This window comes from Thamnophis elegans, chromosome 9 (genome assembly GCF_009769535.1).
Source record: "Thamnophis elegans isolate rThaEle1 chromosome 9, rThaEle1.pri, whole genome shotgun sequence".
In the NCBI taxonomy this organism is placed as follows: Eukaryota; Metazoa; Chordata; class Lepidosauria; order Squamata; family Colubridae; genus Thamnophis; species Thamnophis elegans.
In genome coordinates this window covers 66,758,499-66,777,920 of record NC_045549.1, presented here as the reverse complement: position 1 = coordinate 66,777,920, position 19,422 = coordinate 66,758,499, and the positions used below count along the sequence as shown (strand labels likewise).

The window sequence follows — 19,422 nt, the reverse complement described above, 5'->3', positions numbered from 1 at the left end:
GAAAAGCATTTAAGGTAAATAGGCATAGATCAGTGGCAGCTAAACTTTTTGTCCTTGTGTGCCGAAATCGTGCATGTGCCCACACCCAAAATGCAATGCCCCCTCCCCCCTGCATATGCGCGAGCAACTCCCACCTCCGTGAAACTCCCCGTGCTCTCCCCGTCACGTGCATGCATGTGACCCTCCCTCTTGTGACCCGTTTTGGGCCTAGCAGGCCTCCCTGAAGCCTCCTGGAACCAAAAACTGGCCGCCCGGGTGTATGTGTGTCACACCGTAACCCCAGCACTCCACCTGCTCCCGCACAAGTTCCTGCGTCTCCCGTGTGCGCTGGCAGAGACCTGAAAATCAGCTGGCTGGTGGGAGGTGCATGCCCATGCGGGGTGGAGCTGAGCTGGGTAACGGCTCGCGTGCCATAGGTTGCCATCAAGGGCATAGATCATGTCTATAATGCAGGAGATTGTCCTGTCTCAGAGAATACAAGCAAAACAACCCTCCTGTTTCCATTTCTGAAGCTTCCTCAATTAACAACTGTGCCTGCCCGGCAGATGTGAATTCAGAAATAGACTGTCTCTGAAGAAACCACCTCCAGCGCACAGATCTCTTACATGCTCTTCCCAATTTTTTCCCTTCCCAGTTCCAGCTTTAATTCGAGACCTGATAGATAATCACCATGGCTCTTCTGGGCAGAGTGTCAAATGCTTGGCAGAAGGCACACCCCTCCCCGATGTGGAATGGCTGGTTTGCAAGGACATTAAGAAGTAAGGCCTTTGATTTTTGGGCCGCCTCGAGTGGCTTTATCTGCCTGGTATAATCATATGTTTACTCTATCCTTTTCATAATATACCGTATTTTTCGGACTATAAGACGCACTGGAGTATAAGACGCACCAAGATTTTGAAGAGGTAAATTTTTAAAAAAGGGGGGGGTTGCTCTCCACAGCACCCAGCAGCACTCTGCAGATCTCCCAAACCCTCTGCACGCCTCATTTTTTTGTGAAAAAAGGGGCATGCAGAGAGTTTGAGAGGCCTGCAGAATGCTCCTGGGGGCTGGGGAGGGCAAAAATGAACAAAAAATGGCCCGTGGTTCATGAAAATGGGCCTGTTTTTCTGCAAAAAAAATGGCTTGTGCAGAGTTTGGGAGGCCTGTAGTGTACTCCCGGGAGCTTGGGAGGGCAAAAACACCCCGATTTTTGTGAAAAACGGCCCCATTTTCGCTCATTTTTGCCCTCCCCAGCCGCCAGGAGCAGTTTGCAGCTTCCCAAACTCTCTGCGCATCTATTTTCGTGAAGGGGGCAGGGTTTGGGGAGACAAAAGAAATGCTGTTTTCAGTGTATAAGACGCACCCAGAATTTCACCCTCTTTTTGGGGGGGAAAAGGTGCGTCTTATACTCCAAAAAATATATATGTTGTTCAACTGGATGCCTTCGAGTTTGTATTGCATTTCAACTCTCACAACTCCAGAATTGATAATCGTTTATTAGCTAATAATAAAATAGTAATACATTATGGCAATGGGCAGTAAGAATGGAGAATGGCTAAACGGTTATGGGAAAAAAACCATTTGAAAATATATTTAGGCATCGCTGGTGTAGAGATTTCAGATTTGAGAGTGGGGATATCATTTTATTGATTAAAATACCTCTTGAATTATTAACTCTTGGGTGCAATCGGTGTATTGTTAAATGTGTGAGTGTATATAATGCATCTTTAAACAACCCAAACCACAAGATTTCCTAATCAGAGTTGAAGAAACAGCAATGGTTAATCATTTCTCATACATGGTGCCTACTCCACAGTTATAATTTTCTTCTTAGTCTAGTTTGATGAAAAAAAGGACTAGGGGAGACATGATAGCAGTGTTCTGATATCTCAGGGTTTGCCACAAAGAAGAGGGAATGAAGCTATTCTCCCAGGCACCTGAGGGCAGGACAAGAAGCAATGGGTGGAAACTAATCAAGGAGAGAAGCAACTTAGAACTGAGGAGAAATTTCCTGACAGTGAGAACAATTAATCAGTGGGGCAACTTGTTTCCAGAAGTTGTGAATCCCTCAACACTGGAAGTTTTAAAGAAGATATTAAATAATGATTTGTCTGAAATGTTATAGAGTTGCTTGTGTAAGCAGTGGGTTGGACTAGAAGATCTCCAAGGTCCCTTCCAACTCTGTTATTCTGTTCCTTATAGAAACTGGTACCCCTTGAGTGTTGGAGTTATATATAATTTAAAGGCCAAGATTAATTGTTAATAATAAGTCAACCTTATAAACTGTGTCTAACAATATTTCCTAAGTTTAAATTTTGTGTGAAAAGCAGGCCATAAATCTATCAAATAAATACTTTTGAGATTTGAGAACTGAGATTTGTCCCCATACTTGGTACCCTTCTTAATGCTCCTGAAACGTTGCTTGTGGTATAAATCTGTAGTATAAGTGGCTGTTATTCAAAGAAAATGTTGATTTTGCTTGGGCAACGTGTTATGTAAAGATATCTGTTCACTCAACCGTCTTCAGTAAAAGAAGATTCTTTTTTTGGGCGGGATCAATGAAAAAGCGACTTCTTTCTAGATGCAACAATGACACCTCATGGACTCTCCTGACCAACAACATCTCTGATGTCACGGTGGAGACTCATCTCGATGAAAGGAACATGGTAGCCAGTCAGGTGACTTTTCAGAAGGTGGAAGAAATCATGGCAGTTCGTTGTATGGCAAAGAATGACCTTCGGACTGTTACAAGGGAACTAAAGCTTGTGGCTCCTAGTAAGTTAACTTGGATCAAAGTACTTCCTGGGCCCCCAAATCACCGCAACTTCATATATATGTATATTTCCAGAAGATATAATTAAAAGGAGAAAAGATCCATTTGGTGTGGCACTTAGAACTGAAAATAAATATACATTAAAAACAAAAACATGTAAATTTAGCCCAGCTTTTATAATATAACAGACTAAGCATATACTGCTACGATGTTTCACCAAAAATAAGACAGGGTCTTATTTTCATATATATGTATATTTCCAGAAGATATAATTAAAAGAAGAAAAGACAGGGTCTTATTTTCTTTTGACCCCCTGAAATAAGTGCTTGGTCTTATTTTTGGGGAGGTCTTATTATTTTTGAGGCACAGGAGGCGGCGAGCAAGGTCACCTCATGGCTGCCGCTGTGTTGCAATATTTTTGGGGAGGGCTTATTTTCAGCGAAGGACTTATTTTAGCGCATGTGTTCAAGAGCCCAATTGGGCTTATTATCTGGGAAGGGCTTATTTTCGGGGAAACCGGGTAGTCTTCAATTTATCACCACAATTGAGTCCAGTATTTATGTTGCCTCACCTTACGACTGTTCTCGCTACATTTCTTAAGTGAGTCACTGCAATTGTAAAATTAGTAACACTTTTTAAAAAGTATTTGTTTTTTGCTTTTATATCACAAATTCCATTTCTAAATTGAACAAATGTGTTTTCTAGGTAACAAAAGTATTATAATTTAAACAGCCTCATAATCATTATGATCATATCAGCACACAAACATATAGTAGATACTGTCAATCATTGGTATAAAATATACTATCTCCCAGGTTGACATCAATCATCTAAGCATCAAAAGCATGTTTACTAATCAATTTTGATTTCTCATGTAATCCATATTTTCACATAAATCCATCCACCTGATCTCTGTATCTATTGACTAACCATTTGTAAAAAAAAATCCCCATGTCTTAAAATATTCAGGATCTTCCTTTTCTTTCATTCTTAACGTTAACCTATCCATTTCTGCACATTCCATTATTTTTTTGATTATATGCTCATCTGTGGGGATTTGTTAATTTTTTCAACATTGGGCATATACAATCCTGCCTGTAAGTTGTTAAGTGAATCTGGCTTCCCCATTGACTTTGCTTGTCAAAAGGTCGCAGAAGGGGATCACATGACCCCAGGGACATGGCAACCGTCATAAATATGAACCAATTGTCAAGCATCCGAATGTAAATCATGTGATTCTAGGGATGCTGCAATGGTGAAAAGTGGCCATAAGTCACTTTTTTTCAGTGCCGTTGTAACTTTGAATGGTCACTAAACGAACCGTTGTAAGTTGAGGACTACCCATATATATATATTTTTAATTTGCAATGTATCTGTCAAAGGAACGGTAGCAATTTATAAACCTCCTAGACAAAAGGGAGTTTGTCTTCATTGTTATTGCATCTGGACTGTTCCCACACATTTCCTTTGTTTTGATTTGAACAAGGATGACAGAGGAAGGAAGGGGAACTATATAGTGAATTTTTAAATGGCTTAATTTGGAAAGATTGGCCTTTGGTTTTTTTTTTTGCTGGCATGAAATCTCCATTGTAGGATAATTACACAACCTTTTGTAATCATCAATTTGTTAAAAAAAAAAAAAAGTTCCCATGTCTTAAAATATTCAGAATCTTCCTTTTCTTTCATTCTTAATGTTAACCTATCCATTTCTGCACATTTCATTTTTTTTTATTATATGCTCATCTGTGGGGGGTTGTTAATTTTCTCCAACATTGCGCATATACATTTGTAAAAAAAAAAAAAAGTTCCCATGTCTTAAAATATTCAGAATCTTCCTTTTCTTTCATTCTTAATGTTAACCTATCCATTTCTGCACATTTCATTATTATTTTTTTGATTATATGCTCATCTGTGGGGGTTTGTTAATTTTCCCAACATTGCGCATATACATTTGTAAAAAAAAAAAAAAAGTTCCCATGTCTTAAAATATTCAGAATCTTCCTTTTCTTTCATTCTTAATGTTAACCTATCCATTTCTGCACATTCCATTGTTGTTGTTTTTATTATATGCTTATCTGTGGGGGTTTGTTAATTTTTCCAACATTGCGCATATACAATCCTGCCTGTAAGTTGTTAAGTGAACCTGGCTTCCCCATTGACTTTGCTCGTTAAAAGGTTGCAAAAGGGGATCACATGTGTTTCTGCACATCGCATTGTTTTTTTTTAAATTTATTATATGCTCATCTGTGGGGTTCGCGCAACTCCTATATTAATATCGGTGTTACTGCACTGGATGTTGCAGTGAAAAGTTATTTCGCTTTAAAAAACGGGAAAGGAGAGAATCTGATGTGCTTCTCCTTACAGCCTTAAGATCGGAACTCACTGTGGCTGCTGCTGTCCTGGTCCTCCTCGTGATTGTAATAATCGCGCTGATTGTCTTGGTAATCATATGGAAACAGGTAAGGAGAAATCCATCCTTTAGACCAGAGTTCCCCAAGCTTCCAGGGTTGAAGGCTCGGAGAAGAGGGAGGGGGGGAAAGAGGGGATGATTTTGTGGGCGTAGCAAGTACATGTTGGGGTGTACGCACATGCACACAAGTGAGTGCCCGCAATGTTTGTGGTGATGCTTGCGCGAGTGCCTGCAACGAGTGCAAATGGGGCTGTGGGCGCCCACGATGATTCTCGTGCACATAGGGACATGTACACCCAGAGATGCATGCCCATGCCAGCTACTCATGCGGCACAGTGGCAATTAGCCCACAGCCTGGCAGTGGGCCCCGTGACCCACAGGTTGGGGACCCCTGCTCTAAACCGCATTCTGCACCCCTGATTTATTGCAGGGGTGTCAAACTCAATTTCATTGAGGGCTGCATCAGGACTGTGGTTGACCTCAGGGGCTGGGGGGGGGGTAGCCAACCGGGTGGGCATGGCCAGCTTGACACCACTTCCCAAACGGCTGGCATGTTTTCTCTTTGCATTGGGGAGACCGGCTAAAGCAAGGCCCTTACATTTTGCAGGACGGCCCCATGGTCCAGATCTGACCACATCACGGCCCGGATGTGGCCCGTGGGCCTTAGGTTTAACACCCCTGATTTACTGCATTGGGAGGAAACTGATCGTCCCTGTCTTCTTTTGCACAGAAACCCAGATATGAGATCCGATGGAGAGTCATTGAGTCTATCAGCCCCGACGGCCATGAATATATATATGTGGATCCTATGCAACTGCCTTACGATTCAAGATGGGAATTTCCTAGAGACGGACTGGTGCTGGGTAAGGATCGTGCAAAGGCTTGTGAAAAGAGTCTCTCATTTTTCACAGAGGTCCTCAAGACACCTTATTCCCATTAATTCTTTGCCAGAAATGACACCAAAGTGGCAGGAATAGCCAATGTAAATTGTAAATTTAATGAATTTATATGCCGCCCAATCCCGAAGGACTCCGGGCGGCTTACAAAATACAGGACTAAAAAGATAAAAAGTTAAAAATAAAGAAAGAGAAAAACAGATTAAAAAGCAACACATCATACACTCAATCTAGGCGGGGCTGGACCTCATTCGTGAGGTCAACAGCCCCAGGCCTGCCGGAATAGCCAGGTTTTTGTGGCCTTTCGGAAGGCCATGAGAGTGGGAAGGGTCTGGATCTCTGGGGTAGATCGTTCCACAGGGCCGGAGCAGCTACAGAGAAGGCCCTCCCCTGAGGAGTCGCCAGCCGGCATTGTCCGGTCGACAGCACCCGGAGAAGGCCCATCCTGTGAGATCTTATCGGCTGTTGGGAGGTATGTGGCAGGAGGCGGTCTCGCAGACCATGTAGGGCTTTAAAGGTGATAACCAGCACCTTGAAGCGTGTTCGGAGACCAATAGGGAGCCAGTGCAGCTCGCGTAGGATAGGTGTGACATGGGTGTATCTAGGTACACCTGATATCGCTCGCAATGCAGGGAGGCCTCGAGTTATGACCCCATTTATGTTGCTCAGTGAAACATTTGCAGAGTGAGTTCCGTCCCATCTTACGACCTTCTCTTGCCACGGTTGTTAAGTGCATCACTGCTGTTAGTAACCCGCTTGTTAAGCGACACTTTTTACAGTGTCGTTATGGCTTTGAATGGTCCAGTAAATGGGCTGTTGCAAGTTGAGGACTACCTGTGTTCCCATTAATTATATACCAGAAATGGTTTTGACACCAAAGTGGCAGGAATAGCCATAACCCTCCAGAAGACAGGCTCAAGATACAGAAGGATCTCGACAGACGGAAACACGGAGCCCTATCTAATGAAATTAAATTAAATTCAATAGTGAGAAAAGTAAGGTTCTACACTTAAGCAAGAAAAAACAAGCTGTAGAATATGTGGTACCTGGCTCAATAGTAATAACTGAGGGATCTAGGTATCCTGATGGACAGTGACTTAAATATGAGCCATCAGTGTGCCGCAGCTGTCAAAAAAAGCCAACACAGTCATAGGCTGCATCAACAGAAGGATAGAATCAAATTCTTGTGGAGTATTGATTCCATTCTATAAGGACTTGATAAGACCACATTTGGAATACTGCATCAAGTTTTGGTTGCCACAACATAAAAAAAGATGTTGAGACTCTAGGAAGAGTGCAGAGAAGAGGAACCAAGATGATTAAGGAACCGGAGGAGAAAACAAACGAAGAACAGGTGCAGGGATTTGGTATGTTTAGTTTAATGAAAAGAAGGACTAGGGGTGACATGATAGCAGCGTTCCAATATTTGAAGGGCTGCCACAAAGAAGAGGGAGTCAAGCTATTCTCCAAAGCACCTGAGGGCAGGACAAGAAGCAATGGGTGCAAATAAGGAGAGAAGCAACCTTGAACTAAGGAGAAATTTCCTGACAGTCAGAACAATTAATCAGTGGAACAACTTGCCACCAGAAATTGTGGGTGCTCCAACATTGGAGATTTTAAAGAAGCGATTGGAGGACCATTTGATATAAGGTTTCCTGCTTGAGCAGGGGGTTGGATTAGAAGCCCTCCAAGGTCCCATCCAACTCTTGTTATTCTGTTATTCCGATCCTCTCAGCAACCAGTCCTTCACCCCAAACAGCTCCAAGAGTTACAGGTGTGATTGCTATGACCTTTCAGTTCTTGGGGAAAAAAAAAAGCTCTTACGGCGATAAAATAGAAAATATTTATTTTTCTTCTTTTATGGGGCTTTATGACAAATCCCTGCAGTAGTCCATGCTGTTTCTATTCCCTGGCCTGGAGCTAATCAAATGTCCTACTGTTGATTGTGACATGATGAAAAGAAGAGAGCTTGGGCACTTTAGCTTACTGTGGCCATCTTCCAGTGGTGGGTTTCAAAAATTGTTCGAACCTACTCTGTGGGTGTGGCCTTCTTTGTGGGAGTGGCTTGCCACCCATGTTACCGGATGGGAGTGGCTTGCTGCCCATGTGATCGGATATGAAGATGCCGACGACACTTGTCAGAACCACCTTAAATTACCTCACACACAGCACTGGCATGCATAAGAATATGATGTAAACTTGTTTTTTAAAAGGCATCTTTGGTTTGCGTTAAAAAAACTTCAACACACACAATGTTCTGATTGTACCACAAACGCAGTAGTCATCCTTACCTTTCACAGAGGCACTGAGTTTTATAAATATGAGCATGATAGTGTAGAATAATCATATCCAAGGACCAGTGGTGGGTTTCAAAACATTTTGGAACCTCTTCTGTAGGTGTGGCCTGCTTTCCGGGTCCACTGGTGGAACCTCTTCTAACCGGTTCGGTAGATTTTATGAACCGGTTCTACCGAATAGGTGCGAACTGGTAGGAACCCACCTCTGCCATCTTCCTTCCCAGCTGCTTATTTTTTACCCAAAACGAAGTAATAATTTGAGACGGTAGAATTATCACTTCAGATGGTAGCTGGATGGGCATTCAGTGTAGAATCTCAATCGTGTTTTTCAATTCTTGCCTGATTAAAAAGAAGGCTTCAGAAGGAGATATCGGTCGATTTTACTAGAAGGTGCCTAGGCTGCATTTTTAGAAAAAGTCTCGAAATAACTCCACATTATGACTCCAGAGTTAATTCTCAGCAACTGTATTCTCTTGTCTATAGGTCGAATCCTTGGTTCTGGGGCTTTTGGGAAAGTAGTCGAAGGAACAGCCTATGGATTAAGCCGGTCGCAACCAGTGATGAAAGTAGCTGTGAAGATGTTGAAACGTAAGCATTTCCCCCCCCATTTACAGCTCATATACCGCCTCGTTCTCATTAATGCCATTGGAATGGTATGGTGGCCTAGAGGCGGAGCTCCCTCCTCACAATCAGGAGGCTGTGAGTTCAATCCTAGGTAGAAGAAGAAGAGGGAGTCAAACTATTCTCCAAGGCACCTGAGGGCAGAACAAGAAGCAACGGGTGGAAGCTAATCAAGGAGAGAAGCAACTTAGAACTGAGGAGAAATTTCTTGACAGTTAGAACAATTAACCAGTGGAACAACTTACCTCCAGAAGTTGTGAATGCCCCAACACTGGAAGTCTTTAAGAAGATGTTGGATAGCCATTTGTCTGAAACGGTATAGGGTTTCCTGCCTAGGCAGGGGGCTGGACTAGAAGACCTCCAAGGTCTCTTCCAACTCTGCTATTGTATTGTAATGCAATATTAGGGGTTTTCAATTCAATTGTACAGAATGTGAAGGATGTGTATTTTATTTTTATAAGTATAATGTACACTGAAGATGGCATTTAATTTCGTTGTACGAGGCGCACTGACAATAAAGTAATCTTAAACTTAAACAGATCTTTTTTTGAAAACTATTTCCTCCCCCCCTCCCCCAAGATTCCTGCTCATAAAGAAACATGATTGCTTACTTCTGCATTTCTGGAAAAACACATTCTAATTCTCTGTGTCCCATATTTCCCCACCAGCAACTGCAAGAACCAGCGAAAAGCAGGCGCTCATGTCTGAATTAAAGATAATGACTCATCTTGGCCCCCACTTGAACATCGTCAACCTCTTAGGAGCTTGCACAAAATCAGGTAAATTGTCTCTTTCCGTTGAAAAAAAGAAATACCTTAGAACATCAGGCCCGGTTGCTCTCATTGAGCTAGTATTTAGAAGAGTAGGCTGTAATTTAACAGATCAAACGCCGGCCATTCTGCTCGATCCCTGTGGCAATTCGTTATACGAGTCTTCCTAGCACAATGTTCTTCTGATGTGTTGCTGTTACAACCCCAGATCCGCTCATATTACAACTCCACGAATTATCAGCCAGCATGGCAAGTGCATCTGGAAGGCGCCAAGTTCAAGAGGCAGCATGATATCCTAATTATTGCATCATTATTGTCAATCTGTATTATTGGGATTGCATTTAAGACCTACCAAACCAAACACAGTCATTTTAGCCCTAGAGAAGAGTTAGAAGCAGGGGGTGGGTTCCTGGCAGTTCTAACCTCTTCTGTAGAAGAGGTTCCACAAATCTACAGTGCCGTTTAGAACCGGTTCCAGCTCCCTCCTCCTGCCCGTCTGCACATCATCAAGATGAAGAGCGAGAGGAGGAATTCTGGGAGTTGAAGTCCACAAGTCTTAAAGCTGTCAAGTTTGAACACTCCTGGGTTTTTTTTCCCTAAAGGGTGAAGGGTGCAAGGGTCTTGTAACTTGACAGCTTTAAGACTTGTGTGCTTCAAATGCCAGAGTTTCTGAGCCAACATTTTGGTTGCTAAGCAAGAGCGTTGTTAAGTGAGTTTCACCACATGTTACAAGTTGGCCACGCCCACCCAGTCACATGGCCGGCAAGCCACTCCCACAAAGCAGGCCACACCTACAGAAGAGGTTCTAAAATTTTTTGAAACCCACCACTGGGCTAGAAGGGACTTCTGCCTACAGAAAAGTTGCTGTGAAGATGGCTAGTAATCATTCAGAGTTCCTGACCTTTGGGTTTCAGAATCTTTCTGACAACCTTTAAGCAGGGGTGGGACTGAAAAATGTTAGCAACTGGTTTGCTCCCCGATTGCTGGGTGGACGTGGCCTACTCGGCCTTCTGCACCATAGCAGGGGTGGTGTTTTCACCCTCCCCAGGCTTGGAGGGTTTCCTCGAGCCGCTGGGAGGGGGAAAACGGCTTTCCCTGGAGGCTGTTTCTGGACTTCCAGGAGGTCTATTTTGCACCCTTTCAGAGCCTCCGTGCGGGCCCTGTATTTACCTGTCATGATGAACAGGCCATGTGGAGACACCTGGGAGGGGAGGGGAGGGTGCACTGGGCTAGCTGGTCCTTGCAACAACCGGTTTGGCGAACCGGATGCAAAAGGAACACCCAGTTTTCCCAAACCGGTGCAAACCGGCTGAATTCCACCCCTGCCTTTAAGGATTAGAGATTTAGATTTAGATTTATTGTATTTCTATGCCGCCCTATTCCCAGAGGGACTCAGGGCGGCTCACAAACCAAGTAAAGGAGGGGGGGGGGATACAAACAGGGGAAAAAAAAGACAATGGACAAACAACACAACAATTTAAAAACAATCAACAGCCACACTATTCGAGCAGGGACGGGAACTCATCAGCCCCAGGCCTGTCGGGACAGCCAGGTTTTAAGGGCTTTGCGGAAAGCCTGGAGGGTGGTGAGGGTCCGAATCTCCACGGGGAGCTCGTGGATGTGGTGTTTATGTGTCTAAAACAGTGTAGAAAAGCCTCTCATTAGAATTAGAATTCTTTAGTGGCCAAGTGTGATTGGACACACAAGGAATTTGCCTTTGATGCATATGCCCTCAGTGTACACAAAGAAAAAATAAAATGGAATGCATTAATCAAGAATCATATGATACAACACTTAGTGATAGTCCTAGGTTACTAATAAGAAATCAAATCATACCAGGCAACAAATAAAACTATAAATTCTAAAGATACAAGCAACATGGTTATAATCATCAGTGGGAAGAGTTAGGTACTAGGAAGGATGATAAGAATAATAGTAATACAATCTTAGTAGATAATTTGACAGTGTTGTGGGAATTAGTTGTTAAGCAGAGTGAAGGCATTCAGGGAAAAACTGTCCTTGTGTCTAGTTGTTCTGGTGTGCAGTGCCCTATAGGATCGTTTTGAGGCTAGAAGTTGAAACAATTTACATCCGGGATGTGAGGGGTCTGTAGATATTTTCACAGCCCCCTTTTTGAAACATGCAGTATGCAGGTCCCTCAATGGAAGGCAGGGTGGTGGCAATTGTTTTTTCTGCAGTTCTGATTCTCCGTTGAAGTCAGACGAACACTTGCCATCTTTGGGACAGGGGTGTCCAATTGAGTTTCCAGACATGGCTTCCCTGAGACGTTAAGTATTGTTCTGCTTTGTTCTTCTTCATTAGGTCCAATATACATCATAACAGAATACTGTTTTTATGGAGACTTGGTGAACTACCTCCATAAAAATAGGGATAACTTTCTGAGTCAACATCCTGAAAAGACAAAGACCGACCTGGACATCTTTGGCATTAATTCTGCAGATGAGAACACTAGAAGGTAAGCTTTAGCTATGAAGTAATCATAGGGACAATGTTAATCTGTTCTGTGCATCTTGGCCACATGACTACGGAAATTGTCTTTGGACAATCCTGGGTCCCTCGGCCAAGAAACTCTAGAGTCGGACTCAATTGGACAGGGAAACATTTCTCTTTTTACTGAGATATGAGAGACATGAGGTCTCTCCATACAACATCCCTTCCATACAACAGGTTGATCAGGAACCATTCTTTATACTTCCAAGCCACAATAAAATTGTTATATATATATATATATGTATGTATGTATGTATGTATGTATGTATGTACATACATACATACATACATATATATATATGTTGTATTTGTGCTGATAAATAAATAAAGGGAGACTAGTATAGATCTATTTCAAGCTATTTAGCTCTTATCAGCTAGCCATACCCTTACTGGGATTTGAACCTGGGCTATATTACATGTTAGGCAGACGTCTTAGCCATTAGGCCACAGGCTCTAATCCGTTATCAGCCAAGCCAGGGTGAAAGGTATCTATTAGATTTTACAATCTAATAGATACCTGATGAGAGTTAAATAGCTTGAAATAGATCTATACTAGTCTCCCTTTATTTATTTATCAGCACAAATACAACATATGTAACAAAAAGGAAACAGTAAAAATATTGGGTTTCTGCCTGGATGGTCTCTTGTGACGAGCCGAAGGACAGAGAATGGAAGTAGTGATCTTCCTCCCATATTTGGGCATACCGGGGGTTGTAAAATCTATTATATATACATACATACATACATACATACATACATACATACATACATACATACATATATATAAATGGCTCTCTGTGTGTGTGTTCCAGCATAACTCTGGAACACCTCGAGCAATTTCATCAAACGTGGTACATAGATGACTTACTCTCTGGAAACAAATACTGTGGGTGTAAGACACGCCTAGTGGTGGGTTTCAACATTTTTTAGAACCTCTTCTGTGGGTGTGGCCTGCTTTGTGGGAGTGGCTTGCTGGCCATGTGACCGGGTGAGAGTGGCTTGCTGGCCATGTGACCGGGTGGGAGTGGCTTACCGGCCATGTGACTGGGTGGGCGTGGCCAACTTGTAAAATGTGGTGAAACTCACCTCACAATGCTCTTGCTTAGCAACCAAAATGTTGGCTCAGAAACTCTGGGATTTGAAGCACGCAAGTCTTAAAGCTGTCCAGTTACAAGACCCTTGCACCCCTATTTATATCATAATAGGAATGTTTTATGGTGAGCGCCATAACTTCACTTGGAGGGAAGGCTCCCAGATTGTTAACCAAGCCACCCTTACACTGCTTTGCATGTTGTTACAACTCACTTCCAAAGCATTGCTGCCTTCTGGGGAAACATAAATCTCCATCTGATGAATCATATTATGGAAACTTTATGGTGTCTCCTTCATTAACACAAGGAAAAAATGTTTCTAATGGGATGAAGAAATGCAGGGCAGATTTATTGATTAAGATTTTAAAGAATCATTGATTCAAGACAATGATGGAAGAGTAATTTTGGGAACGGCCTCCAGATTGCTGAAACTTTATTGTGACATTTACAATTTCCAACCCCTGCTCCACCATCAACAAATAAGAGATCAATACAGCAATAGCAATAGGCCTTAGACTTACATACCACTTTAGTGCTTTATAGCCCTCTCTAAGCAGTTTCCACAGTCAGCATATTGCCCACCAACAATCTGGCTTATCTTATTTTACCGACCTGGGAAGGATGGAAGGCTAAGTCAACCTTTAGCTAGTCAGGATCGAACTGCTGGCAGTCAGCAGAATTAGCCCGCAACATTGCGTCACCACCGCTATAATAAGTATAATATTATACTTGTAGCTGAAAGTATAATAAGTACAGTAAATATTCAAATCTCAGTTTCTGCACTGTTTCTTTATATTGCTACTGTGCTTTTTATTCCAGCTATGTCATCCTGTCCTTTGAAAATAACGGTGAATACATGGATATGAAACAAGCAGAAACAACTCAGTATGTGCCCATGTTAGAAAGGAAAGACAGATCCAAATACTCTGACATCCAAAGATCTGTGTATGACCGCCCTGCTTCATATAAGAAAAAATATAAATTGGGTAAGTCTGCTTATATCTTGTAGCATATATAACCAAGCAATTTTATTCGGCAAAGAATCAGATTAGATTACAGTTAAGTTTTCTCCTTGCACTGTTTTTCCCCTCCTGAACAAAGTAATTTGAAGTCACTGCTAATCTTGTAGGAGTAAAAGTTAAGGATTTTGTGGCACGTGCTGGTCGTTTCAACTCTCTGTTTTATGGTTTTTGATTTGATTTGATTTGATTATATTTATATGCCACCCTTTTCCCCCGAAGGGGACTCAGGGCGGCTCACAATTCAAATCAGGGAAGGGGGGGTACAGACAGAAAATAAAAGACGAAACATAACAATACATAATTTAAAAACACACAACAGTCATACCATTCGAGACGGGGGCAACAGCTCTTTAGCCCCAGGCCTGTCGGAACAGCCAGGTTTTAAGGGCTTTGCGGAAGGCCTGGAGGGTGGTGAGGGTTCGAATCTCCACGGGGAGTTCGTTCCAGAGGGTCGGAGCAGCCACAGAGAAGGCTCTCCTCCGGGTAGTCGCCAGTCGGCACTGGCCGGCGGATGGAATTCAGAGGAGCCTAATCTGTGGGATCTAATCGGTCTAGTGGAGGTGATTGGCAGCAGGCGGTCTCTCAAGTACCCAATGTCCTATGGGACATTGGGTTCTGTATTGCCCCTAATAGCTGTACAATGTAGTTCTTTTATGCTTGAGCTCATGGCAGAAGTGAATAGAATAGAATATAGAGTAAAAGAGTTGGAAGGAATGTTGGAATGTTTATTTAATTTGTATGTCGCCCCACTCCCGAGGGACTCGGGGCGGCTAACAACCAAAGGTGGGAAGGGGGTACAAATAAGACAAAGACAAACAGATTAAAAAACAACAACAGTCACAACATTTCAAGTGGGGCTGGAAATCCATCAGCCCCAGGCCTGCCGGAACAACCAGGTCTTCGTGGCTTTGCGGAAAACCTGGAGGGTGGTGAGGGTCCGGATCTCCATGGGGAGATCGTTCCAGAGGGCCGGAGCAGCCACAGAGAAGGCCCTCCCCCGGGGGTTTGCCAGTCGGCACTGGCTGGCAGATGGAATTCGGAGGAGGCCTAATCTGCGGGATCTAATCGGTCTTAGGGAGGTAATTGGCAGGAGGCGGTCTCTCAAGTACCGGGTACCGGGTAGGTCCGATACCATGTAGGGCTTTAAAAGTAACGACTAGCACCTTGAAGCGTGTCCAGAGCCCAATAGGTAGCCAGTGCAGCTCACAGAGGATAGGTGTCACGTGGGTGTACCGAGGTGCACCCACAATCACTCGCGCGTATTCGGAGACTTCAGCTTGTCCAGCATGGGGCTGGACTAGAAGACCTCCAAGGTCCCTTCCACCTCTATTCTATTCTGTTCCCTTCTGTTCCATTCCATTCCACTCCACTCCACTCTACTCCATACTGCTACCATAAAAGCAACATAGATGCCTCCACAGAGTCACCCATGAAGAAGCTCAATTCAAGGGAGTCTTTATTTAAAACAACATTTTGGCATAATAAGAAATCCAAATAACATTAACATACCTGAAACAAATGTTGCCGCACCATTGCCCACTAGTACATATTTTGTGCGCTAGGAAAATAAATAAATAAAATAAAGTTATTAAAGCAATTGCAATGTCCTGTGCTACATAGTGATTGGTTCAGGGGTGGGTTTCAGGTGGTTTGCGGCGGTCCCCGCGAACCGGTTGGTCGGCGAACCCGGAAGTAAGTAACTTCCGGGAACGCCGAAGGGTCCACCCGCCCGCCCGCGTTTCTTACCCGGTTTTGACGAGTTCTGCGCTTCCACGCATGCGCAGGACGCATACAGCGCCTGCATGATCCTCCAGGAGCAGCTAGAGCATCGCACAGATGCTAATACGGATGCGTGCACTGCGCGCGTGCATGAGGATGCCGCCAGCCCTGTTCCAACCGAACCAGTTGGAACGGTCCACCCACCCGCCGGCAGTTGGAACGGGGCGAGAAACCCACCCCTGGATTGGTTCATAAGATTCCCCAAACATTGAGTCTCAGAAAGTTTCTGTATCTTGAAGAATTCTACCAAAGGCAGAATCATATTAGATGTTAACATTCCCTACTTCAGGAGACAGATTAAAAATATACTACTGGAGTTTTTCTACATCCAAATGACAATTATATTGTTTCTTACAATTTGGTTGATTATCTGACTTCGTTGTGAAAACATCAGTTACTATTTATAGTTCAAAATGAAGTAGGCATTCAGGATGACCTCTGTAGTCAAAGATTTCCTATCTTTTCTTTACCTTCTTCTTACCCAGCACATTTATTTATTTTATTTCCTTGTTTGTCAAACATGTACAAGGTAACAGATATAAGTATGAATTTAAACATGAACAAAGGAAGTAAATACAGATAAATGGGGACAGTAAGGAGAGGTACGGTAGGTACACTGGTGTGCTATGCATGTCCCCTTTAGGGACCTCTTAGGAATGGAGTGGGGTCCACGGTAGACAGTTTAAGGTTAAAGTTACGGGGGTTTGAGGATGTAACAACGGAGTCAGGTAGAGCATTCCAGGCGTTGACCACACTGTTGCTGAAGTCATATTTTCTGCAATCGAGTTTGGAGCGGTTTGCCTTGAGTTTGCATCGATTGTTTGCCGGTATATTATTGTGGTTGAAGCTGAAGTAGTGGCTGACAGGGAGGATGTTGTAGCAGACAATTTTGCATACTATGCTTAGGTCAGAACATAGGCGGCGTAGTTCCAGGTTGTAAAATTTCGAGCCTGGTGGCATAAGGGATTCTATTGTGAGCAAAGTCGTAAACATAATGCTAGCATTTACTGTACCTCTATCCACAGAACTGATTGATGATGTTTCTTAGGCTTCATGAGGGCCAGTGTCATTGATGGCACAAATGGTTTTGTTTTTAGCTGGATTTTGAGCCACTTGTTTGTGCTTTTCCTTAGATTAGGATGCATCCCTAAGAGCTAACTGACTTCAAACAGAAGTAATTTACAGAATGCCAAATTGATGGTTAGTCAAGGGCCGAACGACCAACTCATCCCTTTTACTGTCCTATTACGCTGAAATCTGATCCATGGTTTACAGAACAAATTTGCCCTTTCCTGATTCTTGAAGTGGATTCTATTCCAGCTGCAGCTCCATTGGCAGAAGCTTGTCCACTAAGGTTTTACTGAGTCCAGCCAAGTAACCAAATGATGATATTTTAGGCGTGTTGCAGCTGTCATTTTCCCCAGCATAATAAGAGCCATGCTGTAGAAATCATTGATCCTTTGAGAGTCTTGGGTAACCCCAATTACCAAAGAGCACGAGCCAGCCTCGCAAACAGGGCAAAAAATGGATATACGTCAAAAACAAGTGGATGACTCCATGCCATTTCTAAATGATGGCTTTGGATTTAAACCACACGGGAATAAAGTAACAACAAGCCCTGTAATGTGTAGGTGGTACTCCTTTAATCCTGCAATTTCTAGGGAAAAAAAGGTCTATAATTAAAGGAGAAATAAAACTATATTTAGTATTTGGATTTTTGTTTTTTAAAAAAAACACCGCTTCTCTATTATTGATGGATACAAACATGTTTTCTTGAAATGTTTTGGAGATAGAGTTCTCAGTTCAATGTTATGGAACGACAGAAGAAAGGTTGCTGGGTTTGATAAAGGGAAAAGACAATTTAAGGAAATAATTATAATAAGGTTCCCCTCACACATATGTGCTAGTCGTTCCCGCCTCTAGGCGGAGACTTCATCGCTGTTTTGAAGCCAAAGAGCCAGCGCTGTCCGAACACGCCTCTGTAGACAAGTGGCTGGCATAACTAAACACTGAAGGTGCACAGAACACTGTTACCTTTCCACTAAAGGTGGTTCCTATTTTTCTACTTGCATTTTTACATGCTTTCGAACGGCGAGGTTGGCAGAAGCTGGGACAAGTAATGGGAGCTCACTCCATTATGTGGTGCAAGGGATTCGAACCACCGAACTGCCGAATTTCTGATCGACAATCTCAGTGTCTTAGCCACTGAGCCACTGCGTCCCTGTAATAAGTATTTAATCTTTGAATAAGAATTTTACGCAGGAAAAGGCATCCTTTGTAGTTAAATCAGTTTGCTGGAGATACAGTATTGTCTCCGTCATGTCTCAGAAAAATGCCACCTGTTCAAAACGATACTTGCCTCAAAGGGATTGATGCATTGATTCCTCTGGAGTTAACACTTAACCAAAGAATTTCATTTTCATTTCCCCCCCTCTTCTCAATGAAATTAGATGGGAAGAATCTGCTTTCTGATGACAATTCAGAAGGCCTCAGTTTGCTGGATCTGCTGAGCTTCACCTACCAGGTAGCCCGGGGGATGGAGTTCTTGGCATCAAAAAACGTAAGTGGCAAAGCCTGAAGGGCAGCTTCATTTTAAACAAAGTTGGCGTCTAAGCGTTGCAAAGATGTCTTATGAAAAGAACAATCAACAGAACATGTATTAGAAAATGATTATTTATATTGTATGGATGAGCTGACATTTCCCTACACAGATGTCCAGTCCAAGGCAATTGCACATAAACTCAAATAGCCAATTCTGTCATAAATCCAGTATAACGTGGTTTGATCTAAGGTTTCCTAATAAGTCCTAGAAAACAAATTAAAAAATCACACTAACACCATTCCCTAGCAAGAGTAATAACAGGGAAGTTATCAGAATCAGGCAATGAGGAAGAAGCTCAGTTCAAACACAACTGATAGAGTCTACATCAGGGGTGTCAAACTCGATTTCATTGAGGGCCGCATCAGAGTTGTGTTTGACCTTGGGAAGGTCAGGGGGGCATGGCCAGGGGGCGTGGCCAGCTCAATGTCACTCGTGTCAGGGGCACCTGTGGTGGTCCAAGCACTCTGCCAGTGAACAGAGGTTCCTGAGCTCCGTTTTGGCTGTGGCAGCCTCTTGCAATCCTCTGCCAGCATAAATGGAGCTCAGGAGGGCCATACGCAGCACTCCCAAGCTCTGTTTTTGCTGGCAGAGGCACTGCGGGCCAGGCCTTCATTGTTTCCAGGACAGCTCCATGGGCCAGATATAAGCACCCCGTGGGCTGGATCTGGCCC

General features: G+C 43.2%; 1 protein-coding gene across 1 annotated transcript in view; it reads left to right on the top strand.

Moving 5' to 3' along the window:
* Positions 1–373: 373 nt before the first annotated feature.
* The window catches only part of PDGFRA (platelet derived growth factor receptor alpha), a 30,589-nt gene continuing 11,540 nt past the window's right edge, over positions 374–19,422 (top strand). The window contains exons 1-10 of the mRNA XM_032223665.1: positions 374–395; positions 635–758; positions 2,561–2,754; positions 5,117–5,211; positions 5,893–6,025; positions 8,839–8,943; positions 9,645–9,755; positions 12,069–12,222; positions 14,168–14,334; positions 18,600–18,709. Coding sequence (XP_032079556.1) covers positions 374–395; positions 635–758; positions 2,561–2,754; positions 5,117–5,211; positions 5,893–6,025; positions 8,839–8,943; positions 9,645–9,755; positions 12,069–12,222; positions 14,168–14,334; positions 18,600–18,709 — 1,215 coding nt within the window. The remainder of the gene's footprint in view (positions 396–634; positions 759–2,560; positions 2,755–5,116; positions 5,212–5,892; positions 6,026–8,838; positions 8,944–9,644; positions 9,756–12,068; positions 12,223–14,167; positions 14,335–18,599; positions 18,710–19,422) is intronic.